Source organism: Neovison vison, chromosome 6, assembly GCF_020171115.1.
Source record: "Neovison vison isolate M4711 chromosome 6, ASM_NN_V1, whole genome shotgun sequence".
NCBI lineage: Eukaryota > Metazoa > Chordata > Mammalia > Carnivora > Mustelidae > Neogale > Neogale vison.
Window position 1 is genome coordinate 11,251,799 of NC_058096.1, and position 23,269 is coordinate 11,275,067.

The following is a 23,269-nucleotide window of genomic DNA, read 5'->3' on the forward strand; positions in this document are numbered from 1 at the left end:
CCAGTCATGAACTATTATATGTATTTACTTTACTTTTCTATTGCCTATTTCCTCTTTAGAACATAAGCTCTAGAATGTAAGCAAGGAATGCTTCTGTCTTGTTTTTGCATTGTGTACACCATGCCTATTACCCTATATGGCACTTAATATTTGTGGAGAAAACATAGATCCAACAAGCCCCAAATTGGGAGAAAATAATTGCATGCATAGTACCAAAAATAATAAAGAAAAATAAGAAATTATCTGCTTCCTGGGATTTTAGCTTTGTAGGTGAGGTATTATATGTGTTTATTGAAGAATCGATACATCCTATCTAGATATAATTGATGTTATAAAGGCCAGCCCGTGGAAATATCCCAAGATTGCCATGAGCCTGCTACCACTTGGAGCAACAGGTTAGGTGTGTCCTTTCTCTCTTTCCACTCTCTGTTGTACAGAGGTGGTTGGCTTTGATCAGCCCAGTTGTGTTTGCAGGTACTAACCCAGAGTACATGGTACTCCATCCTTAGCCTACTCAAGCAGCTCCTGTAGCTTGAGAACGCTACCATTTCTGCACTTTCCCCAACACATCACAAATGTCACAGAGTAGTTTACAACTTCAGCCATCTTCAGAATGGTGGTGCAGATACAGCGAAGCAGGAAGGTGCCTGTAGAACCAATACGGTATATGGTTGGTCCTGCTGCTAGTTACTTCGAATTCCATCGAGAAAATTTTCCTGGCTTGTCAGTCTAAGTAAGCTACGTTACTTCATTCAGGGGGCACCTTGGTGAGCATTGAACTCTTGATTTCCACCCAGGTCATGAGCTTGGTCATGAGATCAAGCCCTGCTTTGGGCTCTGCCAGTAGTTGACTTCTCCTCTCCCTCTGCCCTCTGTGTGCCCCCACCCCACCGTGCTCTCCCACACACTCTGAAATAAGTGTCTAAAAATAACTAAATAGGGGTGCCTGTGTGGCTCAGTTGGTTAAGCAGCTGCCTTTGGCTCAGGTCACGATTCCAAGGTCCTGGGGTCGAGCCCCGCGTTGGGCTCCCTGCTCAGCAGAGAGCCTGCCTCTCTCCCTTTGCCTGCCGCTCTGCTTACTTGTGCTCTCTCTTTTATCTGTCAAATCAATAAATAAAACCTTTTTAAAAAAAGGTAAATAAAATTGTCATTCCAATTCTTAACTTACCCATCTTTGCTCAAAGACCCTTCCAGCTCAACAGTATCTCAGTTCACCTGAAATTATCAGATTTCCCTAATTTGTTCACACTTGGTTTGGGGTTTTTTTGTTGGTTTTTGTTGTTTTTGCTTGCATATTTATTACCAAACATTCCCATATAAGCGTCCTAAGCATAGGGACTCTGTGTTAACATCTTAACCTAGTGACTAGCTCAGTATCTAGGACATGGTGGTTCTCAGTAAATCTTGAGTAAATGACATTAAAAGGCAGTTTCTGAGTATATTCTGTGGGACATTTTTTTGTTTATGATCAATGTGACATGAATACCATAGTCAAGAAAGTACTTTAATACCTCTTTGGGAAGCTTCCTGGTATTTTCATCTAACTAGCTATAGTAATCAAGACTGAGCCTCATTGGTTAGCCTAATGCATTAGGCTCTCAATTTCTCATGGTACAACTATCATCTGTACTCATAAAAGAAAAGCAATAGTTAATAAGCCTTTCAAAGTATAGTACTTATGTTTCAGCATGATTATTAATTTAAAGAATGTTTGTATCAAGTGAGGTGGGGTGTGTTTTTTCTATTCACAGCCATCTCAATCAATGACCACACAGCCCTTGCTCAGTTCTGCAAAGATGAGAAAATTGAATTCGTAGTTGTTGGACCAGAGGCACCTCTGGCTGCTGGTAAAGTTCGTTTTCTGTTTATTATTACAGTATATGCAAGCCAACAGGAGCTTAGAGATCATCTAAGCCAATTCAATTTGGGGATGAGGATTTCTGCTATCATACAGCATTGGAAAAGAGCTTTTACCTTTTTGAAATTTATGGAGTCTCCATTTTTTCCGAGACACATCAATAATGTGATGAATGAAAGAGCAAATTTGCAACTGTGGAAAATATTTTAAATGTTTCTATTCTGCTCTGTTCTGGTATCCAGTTAATAGTCATATGTTTGACTCTAACAAATAACTTTTGCTGTGTTTGAATCACATGTTAGTAACGTTTTTGTTCATATGCAGTAGGCAACATGAGAAACTTACTCTCTGCCACTATTTATCCGCCTTATGTCAATGTAGATTTAGTCTAATCCTGATTCTCCAGGGTCAGAAGGCTCTGCAGAGACCTTGGCTCACCTAAAGCTGCTCATTTCTGTCCATAGGAATTGTTGGAAACCTGACGTCTGCAGGAGTCCAATGCTTTGGTCCCACTGCAGAAGCAGCTCAGTTAGAGTCCAGCAAGAGATTCGCCAAAGAGTTTATGGACCGACATGGAATCCCAACTGCACGGTGGAGAGCTTTCACCAAACCTGAAGAAGCCTGCAGCTTTATAATGAGGTAGCTAAAAGATTGCCTGTGAGGGGCCATTGTTTTGTTAGGATATTTAAACACACTGGTCACTTTTGTGTCACAGGTTTATAGTATGATAATCATGGCAGAAAAACTCATGCTGTGTAGGTTGCCTTTCCTCCCAACGTCAAAGTAAAATGGGACCCTGTGCATGTGTAGTTGTACAATCTTGTGGCCTTGCAGAAAGAAGATATTTTTAACGTTACTGAGGAGTTTCTAGGGGAAAAGATACATTTGGTTTAGCAGTCCTGCACTCCTTATGGTCAAACTAATAAACACAGTGGTATCTTAAAACATGAAGGATGTTGATTCTTTCATAAATAATTAACTGGATTGAAGAATCATCACTTGGCTTTCTGCCATTGCCACTTAGATCTAAATCTTAAGACCAGACATTCTTGTTCTCTGTTGTATCAAAAATGTGAAACAGGGGCGCCTGGGTGGCTCAGTGGGTTGAGCCGCTGCCTTCGGCTCAGGTCATGATCTCAGGATCCTGGGATCGAGTCCCGCATCGGGCTCTCTGCTCAGCAGGGAGCCTGCTTCCTCCTCTCTCTCTCTGCCTGCCTCTCTGCCTACTTGTAATCTCTCTCTGTCAAATAAATAAATCTTTAAAAAAAAAAAAAATGTGAAACAATGAATGGTGGTAGACACATGCTTTTACCCTTTTTTGGTTCACACTTACCCCTTTTATCTGTTATGTTTTCCTTTTAGTTGAGTCAATTTCATTCTTTATTCATTCTTCATCCTACAGGGTTTCTTAGACAATGAATGTTATTATTTCCTTGTAGCCAGATGCCTTGGGTAAGTAACAATTTTGTTACTTACTTTGGGTAAGTTTCTTTCTAGATCTCCAGTCCCGCCCAACAGAAGAAATTACCGAGAACAGTTTTTTCTGTGTACTTTCAAAAATGACTTGTATTTTCATGCTTATGATGGTCTTATACAGTCACATCTTCTATGGGAATGAAAGTATAATTCACTACTTTGTTCTTAAGGATCCTTCCATGCTTACGCTATACAACTGCTTTTGTCTTCCAAAGATGTTGCCTGTATGATCTCATGATAAGTGAAAAAAGCAAAATTGTATGTACCATCTGATCACAACTATAAAGGAATACATAAGGAAAAAATCCCAGGGGGAGAAGTGTATCAAAATGGTGTTGGTATAAGTAATTCTTTTTTCCTGCTTTTTGGTGGTTGCTATAGCACATCATTACATTTCAGCACTTGAGGCTTTTGAATTTAAGGATTTGTTGGATGTTGAAGATTACTCTGTCTTCACAGTGCAGACTTCCCTGCTTTGGTTGTGAAGGCCAGTGGTCTTGCAGCTGGAAAAGGAGTGATTGTTGCCAAGAGCAAGGAGGAGGCCTGCAGGGCTGTACAGGAGATCATGCAGGTAGGTTGTTCCTTTGGAAAAGTCACACTGTGCTGGGTACTCCTTAAGTTTATGAAGTGTTCCTCAAGGTAAAAAGAACCTATCTAGCAAACATACGGCTAAGTTTTTTATAATACCATGTATTATAATGCATCTCATTAAAAGGGTTTTTACAGATCTGTACTGATGGCTAAATCACCATGCTGTTCTTTGGAAGTAAGTGCTAGCATGCTTTGCTGTCTGCTGCAGAAAGGTAGAAAATCCTCAGACTACAGAACATTCAAATTCTCAACCATCCATGGAAGCAAAAAGTATTCGTCCTTGGTGTCCCAAGTCTAAGAAGTGAAGCAATGAATTAATAACACTTTTCTTTTACTACCCCTCTTGATTATTGTTCTCCCTTAAGGAAGTCTATTTTCAAAGGCATGCTCTAGTATAAGGTTAGCAGACAAGCATATCATAAGTGAGAATTAAGTGGTAAGGATGAATATATATTTTTTTGTTACATGATTGGGAACTAGAAAGCCGGATCCCCAGAAGAGTGTTAATGATTTGTTCATTTTATCTGTACCAGTGCTGGCTCTGCATTATTGCCACGTGTCAAAATAGAAAACATTCATATGGGGCGCCTGGCTAGAGATTACTAAGCGAATAAATAAACTTTTAAATAATTAAAGAAAGTTTATTTATTTAAGTAATCTCTACACCTGTGGGGTTCAGACGCATGACCCCAAGATCAAGAGTCACATGTTCTTCCCAACTGAGCCAGCCAGGCACCACAGATAAATAAACTGGGGGAGAAAAAAAGGGAAACATTCATATGTTCCTTTGAGGCTCTCAGAAATGGAAAAGGAAATTACAATACTAGTGAATTAGTTCATAATACAAATGGTGAAAAATGACGATAGCTCATTGAGTAAATATTAAGAGCCTTTTTCTTTCTGGTTTTTTTTTTTTTTTTTGTACAAGGACAAAGCTTTTGGAGCAGCTGGAGAAACAATTGTCATTGAAGAATTTCTTGAAGGAGAAGAGGTGTCTGTATGTATATCCACCTTTTTGGCTTTTCTACAGTAGGAAAAGCTGTATTACCTGCTTTGTGAGCCCCAGAAAGACATGATTTATTTTGGTTGCTTCATCTGAAGGCATAAACCCAACACTTACAAAGGAATTTGTGTATGTTTAATGTTTTCGATGCAAGTGAAAAAAAAATTTATCCTCTTTTAATCCTGCCCTGTATATCAGTAGAGACTTGGATTTTTATCCCATATTATTTAAGGAGGGTAAGGTTGAAATACTTCACTTTGAGAGTAGCTTGACCTTTTTTTCTAACTGGCTCAAAAATTATAGATCCCTCAGAAATTGAGTATACAAGTTGTTTTGATTTTTGCTATAGATAGCTTAAGCTTATTTATGTTTCAACTTCCTTTAAAAAAATTTTTTCCCCCGGGTAAAGTTAAGGTTCATATGGTTCCCCTCATTAATTTTTTTTTTTACTTTTTGCCATTTAATAAGTGGACTGTTTTGTTTTTTCTACAGTGTCTGTGCTTCACTGATGGAAGGACCGTGGCCCCCATGCCCCCAGCACAAGACCATAAGCGACTGCTGGAAGGAGATCATGGCCCCAACACAGGGGGAATGGGAGCCTATTGTCCAGCACCTCAGGTACTTCCCAGAGGCGCAGCTTAAGTTCAGTAGTCATTGTTTAAGTCATCTCAAAGAGCTCTTGGATCATACTTTTCTGTTTTTTATACTTAATATTACTAATCAGCAATTTGGATGTCCTGTTAAATGAAAACTATCTCTTCTAGTGTCATTCTAAAACAAACCTTTTCTAAAATCTGAAGAATTAAGTTGTGTATGGGTTGAACAGATCCTTTCAGTTCCTGCTCTCTACATGCTATATTTAAGGCATAAGAGCCAATTAAAGTCTGAAATTATTTTTTATTCACCTTTAGATATCCAAGGTCCAGCACATAAGTGCTCAATAAATGTGTGTGTGAAACAGAGATGAATTGAGAACCAAGTCAGACTATAATTAGTTTTTATGGTCTCTGTAATTCATGGTGGGTACATAAAGTATGTTTCCAAACAATTTTGGGACAGTTTTTTTTTTTTTTTTTTTTAAAGATTTTATTTATTTATTTGACAGAAATCACAAGTAGATGGAGAGGCAGAGAGAGAGAGAGAGGGAAGCAGGCTCCCCGCTGAGCAGAGAGCCCGATGCGGGACTCGATCCCAGGACCCTGAGATCATGACCTGAGCCGAAGGCAGCGGCTTAACCCACTGAGCCACCCAGGCGCCCCTTGGGACAGTTTTTATAAGAAATCTGCATTGGGTGTCTTATAAGTAGAACTAGTACTTCAGAAACTCACCCATTCTTTGCACTGAGGATAGTCAGTGGTTATTTATGCTGGTAATACAGTGCCTTATACACATTTTTCTTAATTAAAAATATTAAAAACAGGATTTACTTTAAGCTCTAAGTATTAAAATAGCTATTTGGGAAATGTGATTTTAGTTTAAGAACCATCTCTGGGGGTACCTGACTGCCTTAGTCAGTGGGGAATGTGACTCTTGGTTTTGGGGTTTTTGTTTTTTGTTTTTTGTTTTTTTTTAATTTTTTTTTTTTTTTTTTAAGATTTTATTTTATTTATTTGAGAGAGAGAGACAGTGAGAGAGAGCATGAGCGAGGAGAAGGTCAGAGGGAGAAGCAGACTCCCCATGGAGCTGGGAGCCCAATGTGGGACTCGATCCCGGGACTCCAGGATCACGCCCTGAGCCGGAGGCAGTCGTTTAACCAACTGCGCCACCCAGGCGTCCCGGTTTTGGGGTTTTGAGTTCAAGCCCCATGTTGGGTATGGAGATTACTTAAAAATAAAATCTTTGAAAAATAAGATATTTTTCAAAAAAGAATTATCTCTAAGTCTAATTTTTACAATTAAATTTATAAACTCAGATTCTTTTTTGTTTTTTTAAAAGATTTTATTTTTGGGCGCCTGGGTGGCTCAGTGGGTTAAGCCGCTGCCTTCGGCTCAGGTCATGATCTCAGGGTCCTGGGATCGAGTCCCGCGTCGGGCTCTCTGCTCAGCAGGGAGCCTGCTTCCTCCTCTCTCTCTCTGCCTGCCTCTCTGCCTACTTGTGATCTCTCTCTGTCAAATAAATAAATAAAATCTTTTTAAAAAAAAAATATTTTATTTTTTTAATTATTTGTCAGAGAGAGAGCACACACAGGCAGGCAGAGGCAAAGGGAGAAGCAGGCTTCCTGCCGAGCAAGGAGCCTGATGTGGGACTCCATCCCAGGACACTGGGATCATGACCTGAGCCAAAGGCAGCCACTTAACTGACTGAGCCACCCAGGTGTCCCATAAACTCAGATTCTTTATCAACTTATGAAATAGGCATAGAATATACCAGCAGGATACAAAAGGGTCTCAATGTGGTAGAGGAACTTTTATCATTTTTATTATTATTATGTTTGTTTGTTTTTAAGATTTTATTTTATTTATTTGACAGACAGAGATCCCAAGTAGGCAGAGAGAGGGGAGGAAGCAGGCTCCCTCCCCGCACCCCCCCAGCAGAGAGCCTGATTCAGGACTTGATCCCAGGACCCTGATCATGACCTGAGCCAAAGGCAGAGGCTTTAACCCACTAAGCCACGCAGGCGCCCTATTATTATGTTTTAGAAAACTGTTTTTAGTGAGTTTTAAGTGTGTACATGTTTGAGAATCTCTAGATTCAGTAGAAAAGGTGATTTAACATTTAGTGCTGAAATGGCAGCGAACACGGATCAGTAAATACATAATCTAGCTTCTGCGTATGATAATTTTTCTCAGAGGTCTTCTTTCCAATTTTGTAACAATGAGATTGACTACTTACTTGATAGAATCAATGTGAGGGTTTTTGTTTGTTTTTGGTTTTGTTTTTAATATTTTATTCATTTATTTGACAGACAGAGATCACAAGTAGGCAGAGAGGCAGGCAGAGAGAGAGGAGGAAGCAGGCTCCCTGCTGAGCAGAGAGCCTGATGCGGGGCTCGATCCCAGGACCCTGGGTTCATGACCTGAGCCAAAGGCAGAGGCTTCAACCCACTGAGCCACCCAGGCGCCCCAATGTGAGGGTTTTAAAAGCTTATGAATTTAAAGTGCTCAGCCTATCTGAGGAAGTAAAATAATAATAGTTCTCACTGTCCCCTTTCATTGTCCCATACAATACTGCTTATAAGATGGTTTTTGTTTTTGTTTTTGTTTTTTTAAATACCCAGTTACATTTAAATGTTCCTGTATGTTCCCCAGGTTTCTAAGGATTTGTTCCTGAAAATAAAAAATACTATTCTTCAGAGGACAGTGGACGGCATGCAGCAGGAGGGCACGCCATACACAGGTGAGCACACTGACGTCATGGTGGACGTTATTCTTAGAGTGACTTTACACCTTGATAAAACTTGCCCGGTTTCTCTTTTTTCACCACTTTTTAATTGACCACTTTTGTAACTTTTGCCATAGTTAGTACAGAACCTCAAGTATTAGTACCTTAAATTCTAATTTCCAGCCGCAGTGTTTTCATTATAGTTTGTTTTTGTTTTTGTTGCCGTTCCTTTCCCATGCAGGTGTTCTCTATGCTGGTATAATGCTGACCAAGGATGGCCCAAAAGTTCTGGAGTTCAATTGCCGTTTCGGTGATCCAGAGTGCCAAGTGGGTAATAGTTAAAGATAATACAAGTGTTATTTTGTAATGTGTGGTTTTTAATCTCAGGATTTATCGGCCTTGAAATAATTACCTTTAAGGAATATATGCAAGTTCTGCTGGTACCTCAGTGACTACATCGTCTAGAGAGAACTAAAATTTCTCAGCTGCCATGTTGATCGTGTTTTTCCAGGTGATCCTCCCACTTCTTAAAAGTGATCTTTATGAAGTGATTCAGTCTACCTTGGATGGCCTGCTCTGTACATCTCTGCCTATTTGGCTTGAAAACTGCGCTGCAGTAACTGTCGTAATGGCAAGTAAAGGCTATCCGGGAGATTACACCAAGGGTGTGGAGATAACAGGTGAATATCCGAGAACAAAAGGTGGAATTACAGAATGACAAGTGATCAGCGTTAGGGTAGGCCTTCCTTCCAGGCTATGCTCTGCTCCTTTTAGGGGCCTGAGGCAATCAGAAACCTTTTAGGAGTTTTTTAACCATGCTGGATGAGGGTATGCAAATATCCAAAATTACAGTATTTGAAAAACTGCCATTCATGTCCCTTCCTGCACAAGGAAGACCTATATGGGCCTAGCCAAGTTTCCAGAGTACCACTCATTGTGCCTGTCTCCCCTGTCCTCCAAGAGCCCTGATAATAAAAGGAACTCATGAGAATCAGCACATCATTAGTAGAAACTACATCAGATAAACTTCAGAGGCATAATTGTAACTAGACACCCCACCCCCACCTCCTTTTTGCAGCGTACCCCATAGTCACTTGGACGACAGAATTAAAACAGTTTCAAAACTCTTCTGTTTCTCTTTATGGGAAGTGAGGCATGTCTTATTAAATGATATTAAATAAAACAGTGTCTTAAAATGCCAAATAAGTTCTAGTGCCATAAGCCCAAAGGCAGACCTCCAAGATCCCTGGCAGGCTCTCGTTTGACCTTTCTCAGACCTTAACGGTGTCTTTGGTTCAAACACTCGAGTTCCTGCTTTGCCCAGACAGGAAGTTCATTGCCTTGTGAATCCCAGTCATGGTACCTGTGCAGTCAGGAATCAATTGCCTTTTATTTTTATTTTATTTTATTTTTTTAAGATTTTATTTTTTTATTTATTTGACAGAGAGAGAGAGATCACAAGTAGGCAGAGAGGCAGACAGAGAGAGAGGGGGAAGCAGGTTCCCTGCTGAGCAGAGAACCCAATGAGGGGCTTGATCCCAGGACCCTGAGATCATGACCTGAGCCCAAGGCAGAGGCTTAACCCACTGAGCCACCCAGGCGCCCCGATTGCCTTTTATTTTTATAAGTTTTTTTTCTTTACTTGAGAGAGTAAGTACATGTGCGCACACACACTCACATGCGAAGTAAGCAGGGAAAGGGAGAGAATCTCAAGCAAACTCCACACTGATCATGGAGCTGGATGCAGGTTTCAGTTTCATGGATCCTGAGACCATGACCTTAGCGGAAATCAAGAGTGGGATGCTCAACCAACTGAGCTTCCTAGGCACTCCTGATTGCCTTTTACTTTTTTTTTTTTTTTAAGATTTTATTTATTTATTTCACAGAGAGAGATCACAAGTAGGCAGAGAGGCAAGCAGAGAGAGAAGGGAGGGAGCCTGCCGAGCAGAGAGCCCGATGCGGGGCTCCATCCCAGGATCCCGAGATCACGACGTGAGCTAAAGGCAGAGGCTTAACCCACTGAGCCACCCAGGCGCCCCTCCTGATTGCCTTTTAAAGGAACAAAGAGAAGGGATAGAACCAAGATCACTTACATTGATGAAATTTCCCAAAGATTGAAGTGACAAGTATAATAGTCCTTTCTTTGGCAGCAGTATTAGATATTCCCAATACTGGTAGGTGCATGGGTACCAATGACTAGTGCCCCTGTGCTATAAAAACATGTAGGGAATATCTTCGTTTACATATTAGCAACTGGGATGATAAAAGAGAAGTGATAACCAAAAAAGATAAACAATATATGAGTGGGGTGTTGTTGGGATATTTTTTTTTTTTTATGAGATTTTTATTTATTTATTTTTAATTTAGAAGTTCTCTTTGTATAAAACTGCCATGTTGGTCACTTGAGAATATAGAAAATATGGTCTAATAATATTTTAAGTGTAAAATTATACATGAGAGCTTAAGAATAATTCGAAAGAAAATTAAGTTAGGGATTTTAAGTTGCGCTTAAAATCAAATTTAAATCAGATTTGTTTTAAGATTTTATAATTGTTATACTAGGAGAAAGATTAAGAATATGTTTTGCATTACAGTTATTCTGTTGGTTATTTAAAGAAGAAAGAAAGAAAGCAATTTGTATGGCCATGATAAAAAAAATTCCTTTACTCATAAGTAAAAGGTGATTAAGTATAGGTTTTATTCATTGATGTTTAGGAATTTTTTTTTTCTTTTTTCCCTTTTAAGTTTTAATTCTTAACGTCCAGTCAGGAGAGAAAAGCGGTACAGCTGACCCTTGAACAACTTGGGTTTGAACTGCATGGGTGTATTTAACATACATGGGTTTTTGTAGAGTACAGTACTATAAATGTATTTTTTTCTTATGGCTTTGTTAATAACGTTTTGTCTAGTTTACTTTATTGTAAGAATATAGTATATAACATACAGAATGTTACATATTACATATGTTACATATATACAGAGTATGCATTAATCAACTTTATATTATTGGTATGGCTTCTGTTCAGCAGCAGGCTCTTAGTAGTTAAGTTTTGGTTGTTTTTTTTTTGTTTTTTTGTTTTTTTAAGATTTTATTTATTTGACAGAGATCACAAGCAGGCAGAGAGGCAGGCAGAGAGAGAAAGAAGGAAGCAGGCTCCCGGCTGAGCAGAGAGCCCGATGCGGGGCTCGATCCCAGGACCCTGGGATCATGACCTGAGCTGAAGGCAGCGGCTTAACCCACTGAGCCCACCCAGGCGCCCCAGTAGTTAAGTTTTTGAGGAGTCAAAAGTTATATGTGGGTTTTGGACTATGAAGGGGGGTCAGCACCCCAACCCCAGCATTGTTTAAGCATCAGCTCTACATTTAAGTTTTTAAACTTTTTAGACTTAGGTTTTTTTTTTTTCCCTACCCCACTGAAACGGTAGTTCTTTCATGAGGTAATAATACAGGTTAATGATAATACAGTTACCACCCTGGAGCAGAACAGACTGTTCTTGAGACAGTCTGTTTGCTATCTTGTTGCTTTATTCCTTCCTGATAGGATTCTTGTGAAGATTCATTTAAGTGAAATAAAAATCTTATTGAAAAAAATCTTCAATAGTCCTTTAGCGGCATCAGGGCCGCTCAGTCAGTCAGGCATCTGTCTTCAGCTCAGGTCATGATCCCAGGGTCCTGGGATTGAGCCCCACATTGGGCTCCCTGCTCAGTGGGGAGTCTATTTCTCGCTCAGCCTCTGCCTCCTCTCCTCCCCAACTTGTGCTCTCTCTCCCTCAATAAAATAAAATCTTAAACGTTAAAATGAAGACATAAGGAAATTATAAACCACTTCAGAAGCGTTGACTATTGTTATTATGTAAATGTGCTCTCTCACAGGGTTTCCTGCGGCTCAAGCTTTAGGACTGGAGGTCTTCCACGCAGGCACTGCTCTGAAAGATGGCAGCGTGGTGACTAACGGGGGTAGAGTCCTTACGGTAACAGCGATCCGGGAAAATCTCATCTTGGCCCTTGAAGAAGCCAAAAAAGGACTAGCTGCTCTAAAGTTTGAGGGAGCCGTTTACAGGAAGGACATAGGCTATCGCGCCATAGCTTTTCTCCAGCAGCCCAGGTAAATTTCCTACCGAGGGAGTTCTAGCACAGCCTCATAACTGATGTAAATGCTATATAGAAAATTCTCTTAACCTTATACTAAGGCATTCTGTAATCTTTTCTCTCTATGGAACTGCTCTAATTTTGACTTACATTTAGTCTGAGGCCAAACTAGTTAGAACGGTATTCACACGGGGTGCCTGGGTGGCTCAGTCTGTTAACTATCTGCCTGGCTCAGGTTATGATCTCCAGGTCCTGGGATCGAGCCCCATATCAGGTTTTTCTATTCAGCAGGAAGTCTGCTTTTCTCTGTCTCTCTCCCCTATGCCCCTCCCCACCACTCATTCTCTCTTTCCCTCTAATAAATAAAATCTTTTTAAAAAAATTTTCAATTGAAGTGGGAAAAGCTTCATGGTAGGTCTTTGTGTCTGAAAAGTTCAGTAAAGGGGCGCCTGGGTGACTCAGTAGATTAAGCCTCTGCCTACGGCTCAGGTCTTAGGGTCATGGGATCGAGCCCTGCATCTGGCTCTGTTCAGCGGGGAGCCTGCTTCCCCCTCTCTGCCTATCTCTCTGCCTACCTGTGATCCCTGTCTGTCAAATAAATAAATAAAATCTTTGAAAAAAAAAAAGAAAAGTTCAGTAAAATCACAGTGATAATAAGGACATTTTCACGTTGTATATTTGAAATACATGTAATCATTTGTCAAGTATTCATCAATAAAGATGGGGGAAGGATTTTTATTCCTTGAGTTACATATTTTAATATTACGGTTGTATTTTCATCTTAGTTCATGATTTTGTCAAAGATTTCAAGATGAAGAGGCACCTGGGTGGCTCAGTGGGTTAAGCCTCTGCCTTGGGCTCAGGTCATGATCTCAGGGTCCTGGGATCGAGTCCCACGTCAGGTCTCTGCTGAGCAGGGAGCCTGCTTTCCCTTCTCTCTTTCTGGCTGCCTGTCTGCTTGTGATCTCTCTCTCTGTCAAATAAATAAATAAAATCTTTAAAAAAAAAAAAAAAAAGATGAAAATACTGGCCATCTACCTTTGCAACTTAATCTGATTATACTGTAAATTTTGGCAGTCTCATTTTGTTAGTGTGTTTATATTTATTACTAAGATGTATTTTTACATTTTAAATGTAAAATGTAAAATTTTTACATTTTAAATGTATAATTTGTTAGCACATACAATTATTCCTTTGTAAAATCAATAAACTATTAATTGCAAATGTGGGTGTTTTGATTTCTTAAGTATATATCATAGTTTCTATAGTTCATTGAGTTTGTGAGATAAATGTCTTAGAAAAAGTGAACTTTTTAGCAACTTAATTAAACTTAATCCTATTAATTGATTGACAAATATTTAAAGTTTAAATACTAGAAATTGTTTAGGATTAAGAACATTAAAATACCATGCTAAAAGTTTTATTTTTATTTATTTTAAAATAACTGGATTCCATTGAAATGACAAATTGCAAAATTAAATTCGTAAAATTAAAGATGAAGAAAATGAGAGGCAACAATACCAGCTGCGACCTAAGAAAGGTTTTTTTTAAAATCAGCATAACTTTGTTTCCTTTCTGAACATGACCCCCAGACTACTAATTACATTGGTGTTAATTGCCAAAGCTCTCAACTCTGACCCCTTGTTTCTAATAAAATTTCACATATTTGTACCCTGACACTTGTTTCTAATAAAATTTCACATATTTCTTCATGTATCACTACATCCCAATAGGCCAAAGTACTCATTTTTGTAGACAAGGCTACTGAATTCCCAGGGCTGTTCATGAATTTTAGATGCACTGCTTCAACATGTTGGCCCTATTTAGAAGGGAATAATGCACTATCATTATCTGGTTTTGTTTTTTCCAATGTGTTTTTACCTTGTTTCTTGCTGTCTTCAGTTATAAGGAAACTTATACAACTCTCTACTGCAGTAAGAGTCCAATTTCATTATTTAGGGTTTTTTTTTTATAGAGTGCATATAATGCCAATATTCACTTTTTTTACTCCATTTTGACATTGCTTCCTATACCAAAATTGAATAAAAAAGTGTGGCAAAATATCAGTATATCTAGCTACCAGTGGGTACCTGAAGTACTTATAGAAGAAATAAGTAAAGAGAAGTAGTTCTCCATAGTGGTGATACAATGGAGTCAACTGGGGCAGTTACTTAAACACATTCAATTTTCAGGGCCTACCCCTGACCAGTTAAATCAAAATTTACAGATGGGGCCTGGCACAATGAGATACATGCAAGTCATTTCTGTTTTAAATAATACCTTAAACTAATTTTCCCTGGCATTTAGGTGATGTGTTTGTTTCATTTAATTCTTTAGGGGCCTGACTTACAAGGAATCTGGGGTAGACATTGCAGCTGGAAATATGCTGGTCAAGAAAATTAAACCTTTAGCAAAAGCTACCTCCAGACCAGGTAAGTCAGAGCCTGTCCTTTGCTAGTTCGTTAACTGTGACAGGCATTGTGAATTGATTGGGGCTTTGTAGTTTACTGAGGAAAACATTACAAGTTAATGCCAGGTTGCTAAGTCTTTCCCTGTTTAAGCCAAACCCATAGTCTTCTGCTTTCTTGTTTCTAATATTAAGGAAAGCATTTCTTATACATAATGTTAAATTCAAAAAGATATATCTACCCCTTTTGTATATAATTACTTTCTTGGCCAATTCTTTGAGCACATGGTACTCTTCGGTCTCAGAAAAGGCATCTCTTATTGTAGCCATGCTTATGAAGAAATGGTTTGTATATCCATGTTTAGTCTATTACAGTGCAGCCAGTAATTAATTTCCTCCTCATTAGGCTGTGATGTTGATCTTGGAGGTTTTGCTGGTCTTTTTGATTTGAAAGCAGCTGGTTTCAAAGATCCTCTTCTGGCAAGTGGAACAGATGGTGTTGGAACTAAACTGAAGGTAATCACATACCTATGTGATTGATTAAAGGCCTTTTGTGAATGATAGAGAATTTACTGTATACCAAATACATATTTTTCCCCTCTTGATGTATATGCACTGAAGAGAACCATACCAAATAACCATAAAATATGGCTAAAATACATACATTTTTTAACAGATTTTATTTATTTATTCAACAGAGAGATCACAAGTAGGCAGAGCAGCAGGCAGAGAAGGGGGGAAGCAGGATCCCCGCTGAGCAGAGAGCCTGATGCGGGGCTCGATCCCAGGACCCTGAGATTATGACCTGAGCCGGAGGCAGAGGCTCAACCCATTGAGCCACCCAGGCGCCCCAAATATGTACATATTTCTTACAACACAATGTTGTTGAAACTCTATCCAGATGGAAGCATTATTGGAGGGGATTAAATGGGACACCTTTGGGGGTACCTGGGTGGCTTAGTCTGTTAAGTGTTGGACTCTCAGGTCATGATCTCAGAGTGGTGGGATCCAGCCCTGCATCCAACTCCATGCTCAGCAGGGAGTCTGCTTGAGATTCCCTCTGCCCCTCCCCCATCCCCACACACTCTCTCTCGCTCTCTCTCTCTCTTCCTCTCTAAATAAATTTTTTTAAAAAGATGGGGAGATACTTTGGGGGCACCTATGTGGCTCAGTCCTTAAGCATCTGCCTCAGCTCAGGTCGTCATTCTGGAGTTCCCAGATCTGAGCCCCACATCCGGCTCCTTGCTCAGCAGGAAGTCTGCTCCTCCCTCTCCCTCTCCTCCACACCCCTCCCATGCATGCTCTCTCTCTCTCAAATAATAAAAACCTTTTTAAAATAAAAATTTAAAATGGGATAGTTTTGGGTCAAGTAGCTTATCAGAATTTAATATTTTATCTTTAGGTGTTTGGAGCAGCTGGCCAAATAGCAATATTTATTAGCCTCCATCAATAAACTGACAAGGTATAATTTGGAGCGTATCTTCTGTGTTGTGTGTTGTGCTTCTTTAGATTGCCCAGCAGTGTAACAAACATGATACCATTGGTCAAGATCTGGTTGCAATGTGTGTCAATGACATTCTGGCCCAAGGGGCAGAGCCCCTTTTCTTCCTCGATTACTTTTCCTGTGGAAAACTTGACCTTAATACAACTGAAGCTGTTGTCGCTGGAATCGCCAGAGCCTGTGGAAAAGCTGGATGTGCTCTCCTTGGTATGACCATCCGTTTTAATCACGTGTCCTTTTTACTATATTTTAGCCCTATGTATTAATGCGATTACTACTTATATAGCTAAGAAGACAAACTACAGATTACATCATAAGACAAATAAAATACAAATAACATTACCGGATGAAAACTTAAATCTTGCCCTCAAGCTCCTCCTCTCCTCAAGGGTTTGTCCCCCAGATTCCTACTCCTAAACTGGAAGCCAGGCCTTACCTTTTTCCCTGATCTTTGTTTACTATTTCCATTCCTGTCTTTCTCAAAGTCCTCATGCACAGACAACGTTAAGGGTTATTTCCTCCTTACTGGCCTGCACCAGAAGTAGATGATTCCTAACATTCTAAGTCTTAAGCATTATTTTCCAACAGAAGTAACACTAAGAATAAAATGTACCTAAGATTTACAGAAATACTGCTTAAATATATGTGGGAACTTTGAGCAAAATGAGTTGCAGGTTGCCCAAGCAATGAAACTACCTCTTTTGTATTAACCATTCCCGTGGACACATCTGTCCCCAAAGCCAAAATGACCTTTTCAACCATCTTTTAGAACAGTTTGTAATTTGGAGACTGCCTACCTAGACCCTATCTTTACATACCATCACAAAAGTGAGCTATGCTGTACTTCTTAGGCCAGGGCATTTGGATGTAAGCAGCCCTGATTAAATCACTTCTCTAATAAGCCCGTACCATCATCTGGAATGTAGGATGATTGTAAAGATCAAATATAAATAAAAGCATTTGTAAAATTAAACTGCTGTAGGGACGCCTGGGTGGCTCAGTTGGTTAAGCAGCTGCCTTCGGCTCAGGTCGTGATCCCAGCGTCCTGGAATCGAGTCCCGCATCGGGCTCCTTGCTTGGCAGGGAGTCTGCTTCTCCCTCTGCCTCTGCCTGCCACTCTGTCTGCCTGTGCTTGCTCTCGCTTCTCTCTCTATGACAAATAAATAAATAAAATCTTTAAAAAAAAAAATTTTTTTTTAAATTAAACTGCTGTAGAAATGACATTATATTCAACCAAGCATTCATTCTTTGACGATAATGCTATTCCGGGCTATACATTTCCTTCGTGGAAATTAGTACTGTTTCCCTTGAAATCATGCTCGGTCGAAAGTTCTTTTAGGCAGCTAATAGAGGACTTTTTTTTTCAATATTTGCAGAACATAGCCATGTGTTTAATTGTTCATAATTAGAGTGGGGATGCCTGGCTGGCTCAATCAGAAAACTATGCACCTCTTGATCTTGGGGCCGTGAGTTCAAAGCCCCATGTTCAGTGTAGAAATTATATACAAACTTAAAAAAGGAAAAAAGAGTACCTGGTGTCAGTACTTCCCAGGTAGGTTTATAAATACTATGTGACTACTTCGTTCTTGTTTCATCATTCTGCCAGGAGGTGAAACTGCAGAAATGCCCGACATGTATCCTCCGGGAGAATATGACCTAGCTGGTTTTGCCGTTGGTGCCATGGAGCGGGATCAGAAACTCCCTCACCTGGAAAGAATCACTGAAGGGGATATTGTTATTGGAGTAGCTTCATCTGGTCTTCACAGCAATGGATTTAGCCTTGTAAGGAAAATTGTGGCAAAATCTTCCCTCCAGTACTCCTCTCCAGCACCTGAAGGCTGTGGTGATCAGACCTTAGGTAAACACTCATATTTAAATTTTCCTTAGAAATATGTGAGCAACCTCTTAATGGGTTAGTCTTTCATTAGTTAACTAGAATGGAATAAATTACATTACTTTATGAGTTCACTGTTCGGAACATTACCACAGAACTGGCGTGTCTGTAGGGTCAAATCATTCTCTATTTCAGAATTGTTATTGACATATGCTTTGGTTTTATGTTCATAGGCTAAGTTTATCTCTTCTCTCCAATACATAGGGGACTTACTTCTTACTCCAACCAGAATCTACAGCCATTCACTGCTACCTGTCCTACGTTCAGGACACGTCAAGGCCTTTGCCCATATTACCGGTGGAGGATTGCTAGAAAACATCCCCAGAGTCCTTCCTCAGAAGTTTGGGGTGGATTTAGGTAAGATTGCTGAAAGGAACTTTTGTTCAGAAAACCATTTGGAAGAAAAATGCATTGTGGAAGAAAACCGTGTGTAGTTAGTACACATATAATTATATATGTGGGGAAGTAAAATTTTTTTTTAAGATTTTATTTATTTGACAGAGAGTGAAAGAAGGTACACAAGCAAGGGGATGGGGAGAGGGAAAAGCAGACTTCACACTGAGCAGGGAGCCCAACGCAGGGCTTGATCCGAGGACTCTGGGATCATGACCCAAGCCAAAGACAGACATGTAATGACTGAGCCACACAGGCGTCCCTATATGGAAAATTCTTAAATTATTAGGGTTTCTCAGAAAAAAATAAAACTGGCCTTTTTTTTTTAATTTATTTTTTTCTCAGAAAAAATAAAACTAGCCTCTTTTTGCTTTATTAGCCACATTTGTAAGGTGTAAGGTCCCCTTGTGTAATCGACTTATATAGATGAAGTGCTTTGGGGGATATGAGAGGTTGGTAGTCTCAGGCTCTATCAAGATAGAACCAAAATATGCCAGGAAGGGAAATGGTAGCCTGTGCAAGGGACAAGCAGGACCCAAACCAAGGCCATAGAGAAGGGAGACAGATTTGAGAATCACTTACGCTTAGAAAGAAAAAGAAGTCCCAAGTTTCTAGTTAAGCAAGTAAATATAGACAGTAACATCCGTGATGCAGGAGGAAAAGTAGATTTGGAGTAGGAAGTGGCAATAGTGTTTTTCTCCCAAATATTTATTTATCTATTTATTTTTAAAGATTTATTTACTTATTTGGGAAAGAGAGTGCAGGGGGAGGGATAGAGGGAGAGAATTCTCAAGCAGACTCCCTGCTGAACCCACAGCCTGACGTGGGGCTCAGTCCCGGGACCCTTAGATCATGACATGAGCCAAAATCAGGTGTCAGATGCTTAAACCAGCTGAGCCACCGAGGCGCCCCTATTTATTTATTTTAGAAGAGTGAGGGGAGTGCAGGTGTGTGCAAGGCCAGTGGTGGGGAGCACAAAGCGGGAGAGAATCTCAAGCAGACTCCGCACTAAATGCAGAGCACAGCATGGGGCTTGATCTCACAACCCTGAGATCAAGATCTGAGCTGAAATCAAGTCGGACGCTCAACCAGCTGAGCCACCAGGCGCCCTGGAATAGTGTTTTAAGTCTTCAGTGTATTTATTATGAGGTGTCTGGGAGCAGAAGTTGCTATCAGGCTGAGGTTAAGTTTGGTGCTCAGATGCGGATAGTAATAGTTATAGCCAAAAGAGTACGGGGACTACACTGTTATTCCTCAGTGCTCTGTCTACTTTGAAGGTTGACAGAGGTAGAATTACTAGAAAAGAACAGTCGGAAGCAGGGAGTGAACCAAGTAAAAGTATGAACCCCACGGATTTGAATATGACACTGGTTAGTGGCGTCAGGTGCAGCCACGGGATGTAGGATGCGAACTAGAAGTAAACCAGTATGATTCAGTCAGCTCGGAAAGCATCTCAGTGAGTGCGGAGGCCACCCACCACGTGATCATGGGGGTAGTGGGTGGCAGAGATAAATAGGGACAGTGAATGGAGGTTGCTGTTTCAAGAAACTTACTGGTAAAAGGGAAGAGGGGATCATTACTTATACTCATAGCAAAATGAGCAACAGGGTTTTCCATCCCTGTTTTTGTAGGATAACAGAGGAACTGCCCCAGCTATCATGGTCAACTAACATACATTGCTTTAACGGACTAGAAGCTAAAGAAGTTCACATAAAGTAGCCCTTTTTCCCAGTGAGGTACGAAGGGGTTAGTGAGATGAGCAGACCCAGGAGTGAGGGCATGAGAAAAAGAGTAAATAATGAGATAGTCTACTCAGAAAAAAGAATGAGACAAGAAGCACTGAACATGAAGGCGAAGGTGGTTGTGTGATTTTTCTCCCAAAGTATGAGTATGTAGAGCCTTGAAACATGAATTTAAAAAAAAAAAAAAAAAATGGGGGGCACCTGGGTGGCTCAGTGGGTTGAGCCTTACGGCCCTCGGCTCAAGTCATGGTCTCAGGGTCCCGGGATCGAGCCCCGCATCAGGCTCTGTCAGTCTGCTTCCCTCTCTCTCTCTGCCTGCCTCTCTGCCTACTTGTGATCTTTCTCTCTTTCAAATAAATAAATAAAATCTTTTAAAAAAAAATTTTTTTTTTGAGCGGGTTGGTCCAGTCAGGCTGGAAGCAGCTGTGGGTGCCCATGAGTGGATTTGCTGAGCCAACAGTAGAGTCAGAGTACGTGAAGCTCAGAAAGAACCCGAAGAGTCAGAACTAATCATGACATACAGTCGATTTCACCATAATCCCAATAACCGTGGTGGTTGAGTCACACAAAAGTCTGTGTTCCAGTAAAAAAGAAAGGCCCTTACATCAGCCTCTGAGGTTTCTTCTAGGAATCCTACTCCACCAACAGACTTAGGTAAGGCTTTTCAACATTAAATTTGCAACTGGTTATGTTACTGCTGACATCTGATCATTTTTAGAAACCAGGTTCATAGCCTGTCAGGGTTTATTTGTTTGCTTGTTTATAAACAGATACTTTATTAATCATTTTGCTAAAATGAGATTATAGTTTGGTAATCTGCTATTCTGCCATTTACTCTACCATCAATATTCAGCTGTCAGAGTAGCATCGCTTTTGAGACAGGTATTCCATTCTTTTTTTTTTTTTAAAGATTTTATTTATTTATTTGACAGACAGATCACAAGTAGGCAGAGAGAGGAAGGGAAGCAGGCTCCCTGCTGAGCAGAGAGCCCGATGCGGGGCTCCATCCCAGGACCCTGAGATCATACCTGAGCCGAAGGCAGAGGCTTTAACACACTGAACCACCCAGGCGCCCCGGGTATTCCATTTTTTTACGCATATACCACTATTTGGTTTTGTGTTGCTGTTGGCTTTAGACTGTTGATAGAACAGTGAACATCATTGTAGCTAAATCTTTGGAGCTCAGCTTTTAAGAATGGACATTTCCCAGCTGGTAGAAATGGAATTAAATCTGATAGAGGAGAAGGTTCATGAACATGTGATGCTCCCTAAAAATTGTATCAACTCCAGAGCATTAAAGAACTGATTATCCAGTGCACCTGACCGGGTCACACAGTAGAGCATGCGACTCTTTATCTTGGGGTCTTGAGTTCATTCAAGCCCCACACTGAAGGAAGAGTCTACTTTAAAAAATAAATAAATAAAAATAAAGAACTGATTATCCAGCAGATCCACCAAATTAATAAGGAGAACTGATGGTTAATCCTATTTTTTAATAAAAAGCTACATCCATAATGGCTTCCCTTTCTTAGGAGCATCATAAATAAATATTTAATTTAGTAGAGTTTTGGCAAGTCTGATCCCATAACTGTAGATTCTAAACAACTATCCAAATTTAAATTGTATGTATGTTGTGTTTATGCCTTTTTTTTTTTTTTTAAAGATTTTATTTATTTATTTGACAGACAGAGATCACAAGTAGACAGAGAGGCAGGCAGAGAGAGAGAGAGTAGGAAGCAGGCTCTCCGCGGAGCAGTCAGCCCGATGTGGGGCTCGATCCCAGGACCCTGGGATCATGACCTGAGCCGAAGGCAGAGGCTTTAACCCACTGAGCCACCCAGGCGCCCCTGTGTTTATGCCTTTACTTGAAAATTTTTGTCAGAGATTTTTGTTGTGTTATAACAGACCTAAATCTAAATTTTAAAGTAAATATGGAAAGGAACACCTGGGTGGCTCAATCAGTTAAGCATTCAACTCTTAATTTCAGCTCAGGTTATGATCTTAGGGTTCTAGGATCAAGCCTCGTGTTGGGCTCCACACTCAGCCGGAAGTCTGCTTGTCCCTCTGTGGCACCCATTCCCCCACCCGTAACCCCTGCATGCGCATGTGCCCTGTACATTTCTTCTAAATCTGTAATGTAAGCCACCTGGTTTTTCATCACACTTAGGGTGCATTTTGGTCATCACTAAGACCCAGCTTTACATTTGCAAACCTTTACTGGAACTCAGTTCGTAACACAATCTATTAAGGGACTGCTAAGAATTTAGTTAATGCACCACAAAACCTAACTTAACTGTTAATACTGGCCAAGTGTGTCAGCAAAAATATTCTGGATGAGGTACAAATGGATCCCACCCGAAAACTCTGGAAGGCCAGTTTATAGTTCTACCGTACGTAAAACAGCAGAGCTGCTTGTATTTCCACAGCTTTGTATATATGCACACGTTATATTTTGTGTGCGACAATAGGCTAATCAGACAACTCTTACCTGTTTTCAGATGCCCAGACCTGGAGGGTCCCCAGGATCTTCTCATGGTTACAGCAGGAAGGACACCTCTCTGAGGAAGAAATGGCCAGAACATTTAACTGTGGGATTGGGGCTGCCCTCGTGGTGTCAAAGGATCTGGCAGAGCAGATTCTGAGAGATATTAAGCAGCACAAGGAGGAAGCCTGGGTGATTGGCAAGGTGGTGGCATGTCCCGAAGGTAATCACTCCTTGATCCGTTGTTCTTGGGTATATAACCAGAAGTATAACTCCGCCCCGCCTCCGAAGCTGTGTCCACCTTTTAGTCCAGCCATTGCGGGGACAGCTGTAACCGGACCGCGCCCGAGCTGGTACCACCACATTTCTCCTCACTTGGGCCCAAGGGCTCTGACTCCTCTGTGCGGTAGTCCCTGTGCGCAGCTGCACCCCACAGCCAGCGGAGTGAGTAAATACCCACTTGAGGGACAGAAAAGGGAACAGTTCTGAAGCAGTCTTCATAGCTCTTTTGA

General features: G+C 40.5%; 1 protein-coding gene across 3 annotated transcripts in view; it reads left to right on the plus strand.

Moving 5' to 3' along the window:
* Positions 1–23,269, plus strand: part of GART (phosphoribosylglycinamide formyltransferase, phosphoribosylglycinamide synthetase, phosphoribosylaminoimidazole synthetase) — a 34,297-nt gene that overhangs the window by 5,266 nt on the left and 5,762 nt on the right. For 2 of the 3 annotated variants that reach the window (XM_044250987.1, XM_044250986.1), the window contains exons 3-17: positions 1,752–1,847; positions 2,323–2,497; positions 3,794–3,905; positions 4,854–4,922; positions 5,421–5,546; positions 8,177–8,264; positions 8,491–8,576; positions 8,761–8,929; positions 12,123–12,354; positions 14,676–14,770; positions 15,152–15,261; positions 16,255–16,453; positions 17,853–18,104; positions 18,345–18,497; positions 22,774–22,980. In XM_044250987.1, the coding sequence (XP_044106922.1) occupies positions 1,752–1,847; positions 2,323–2,497; positions 3,794–3,905; positions 4,854–4,922; positions 5,421–5,546; positions 8,177–8,264; positions 8,491–8,576; positions 8,761–8,929; positions 12,123–12,354; positions 14,676–14,770; positions 15,152–15,261; positions 16,255–16,453; positions 17,853–18,104; positions 18,345–18,497; positions 22,774–22,980 (2,169 nt within the window). Of the gene's footprint in view, positions 1–1,751; positions 1,848–2,322; positions 2,498–3,793; positions 3,906–4,853; positions 4,923–5,420; positions 5,547–8,176; positions 8,265–8,490; positions 8,577–8,760; positions 8,930–12,122; positions 12,584–14,675; positions 14,771–15,151; positions 15,262–16,254; positions 16,454–17,852; positions 18,105–18,344; positions 18,498–22,773; positions 22,981–23,269 lie in introns of those variants that run through there. The other variant, XM_044250988.1, reaches the window with a different exon arrangement.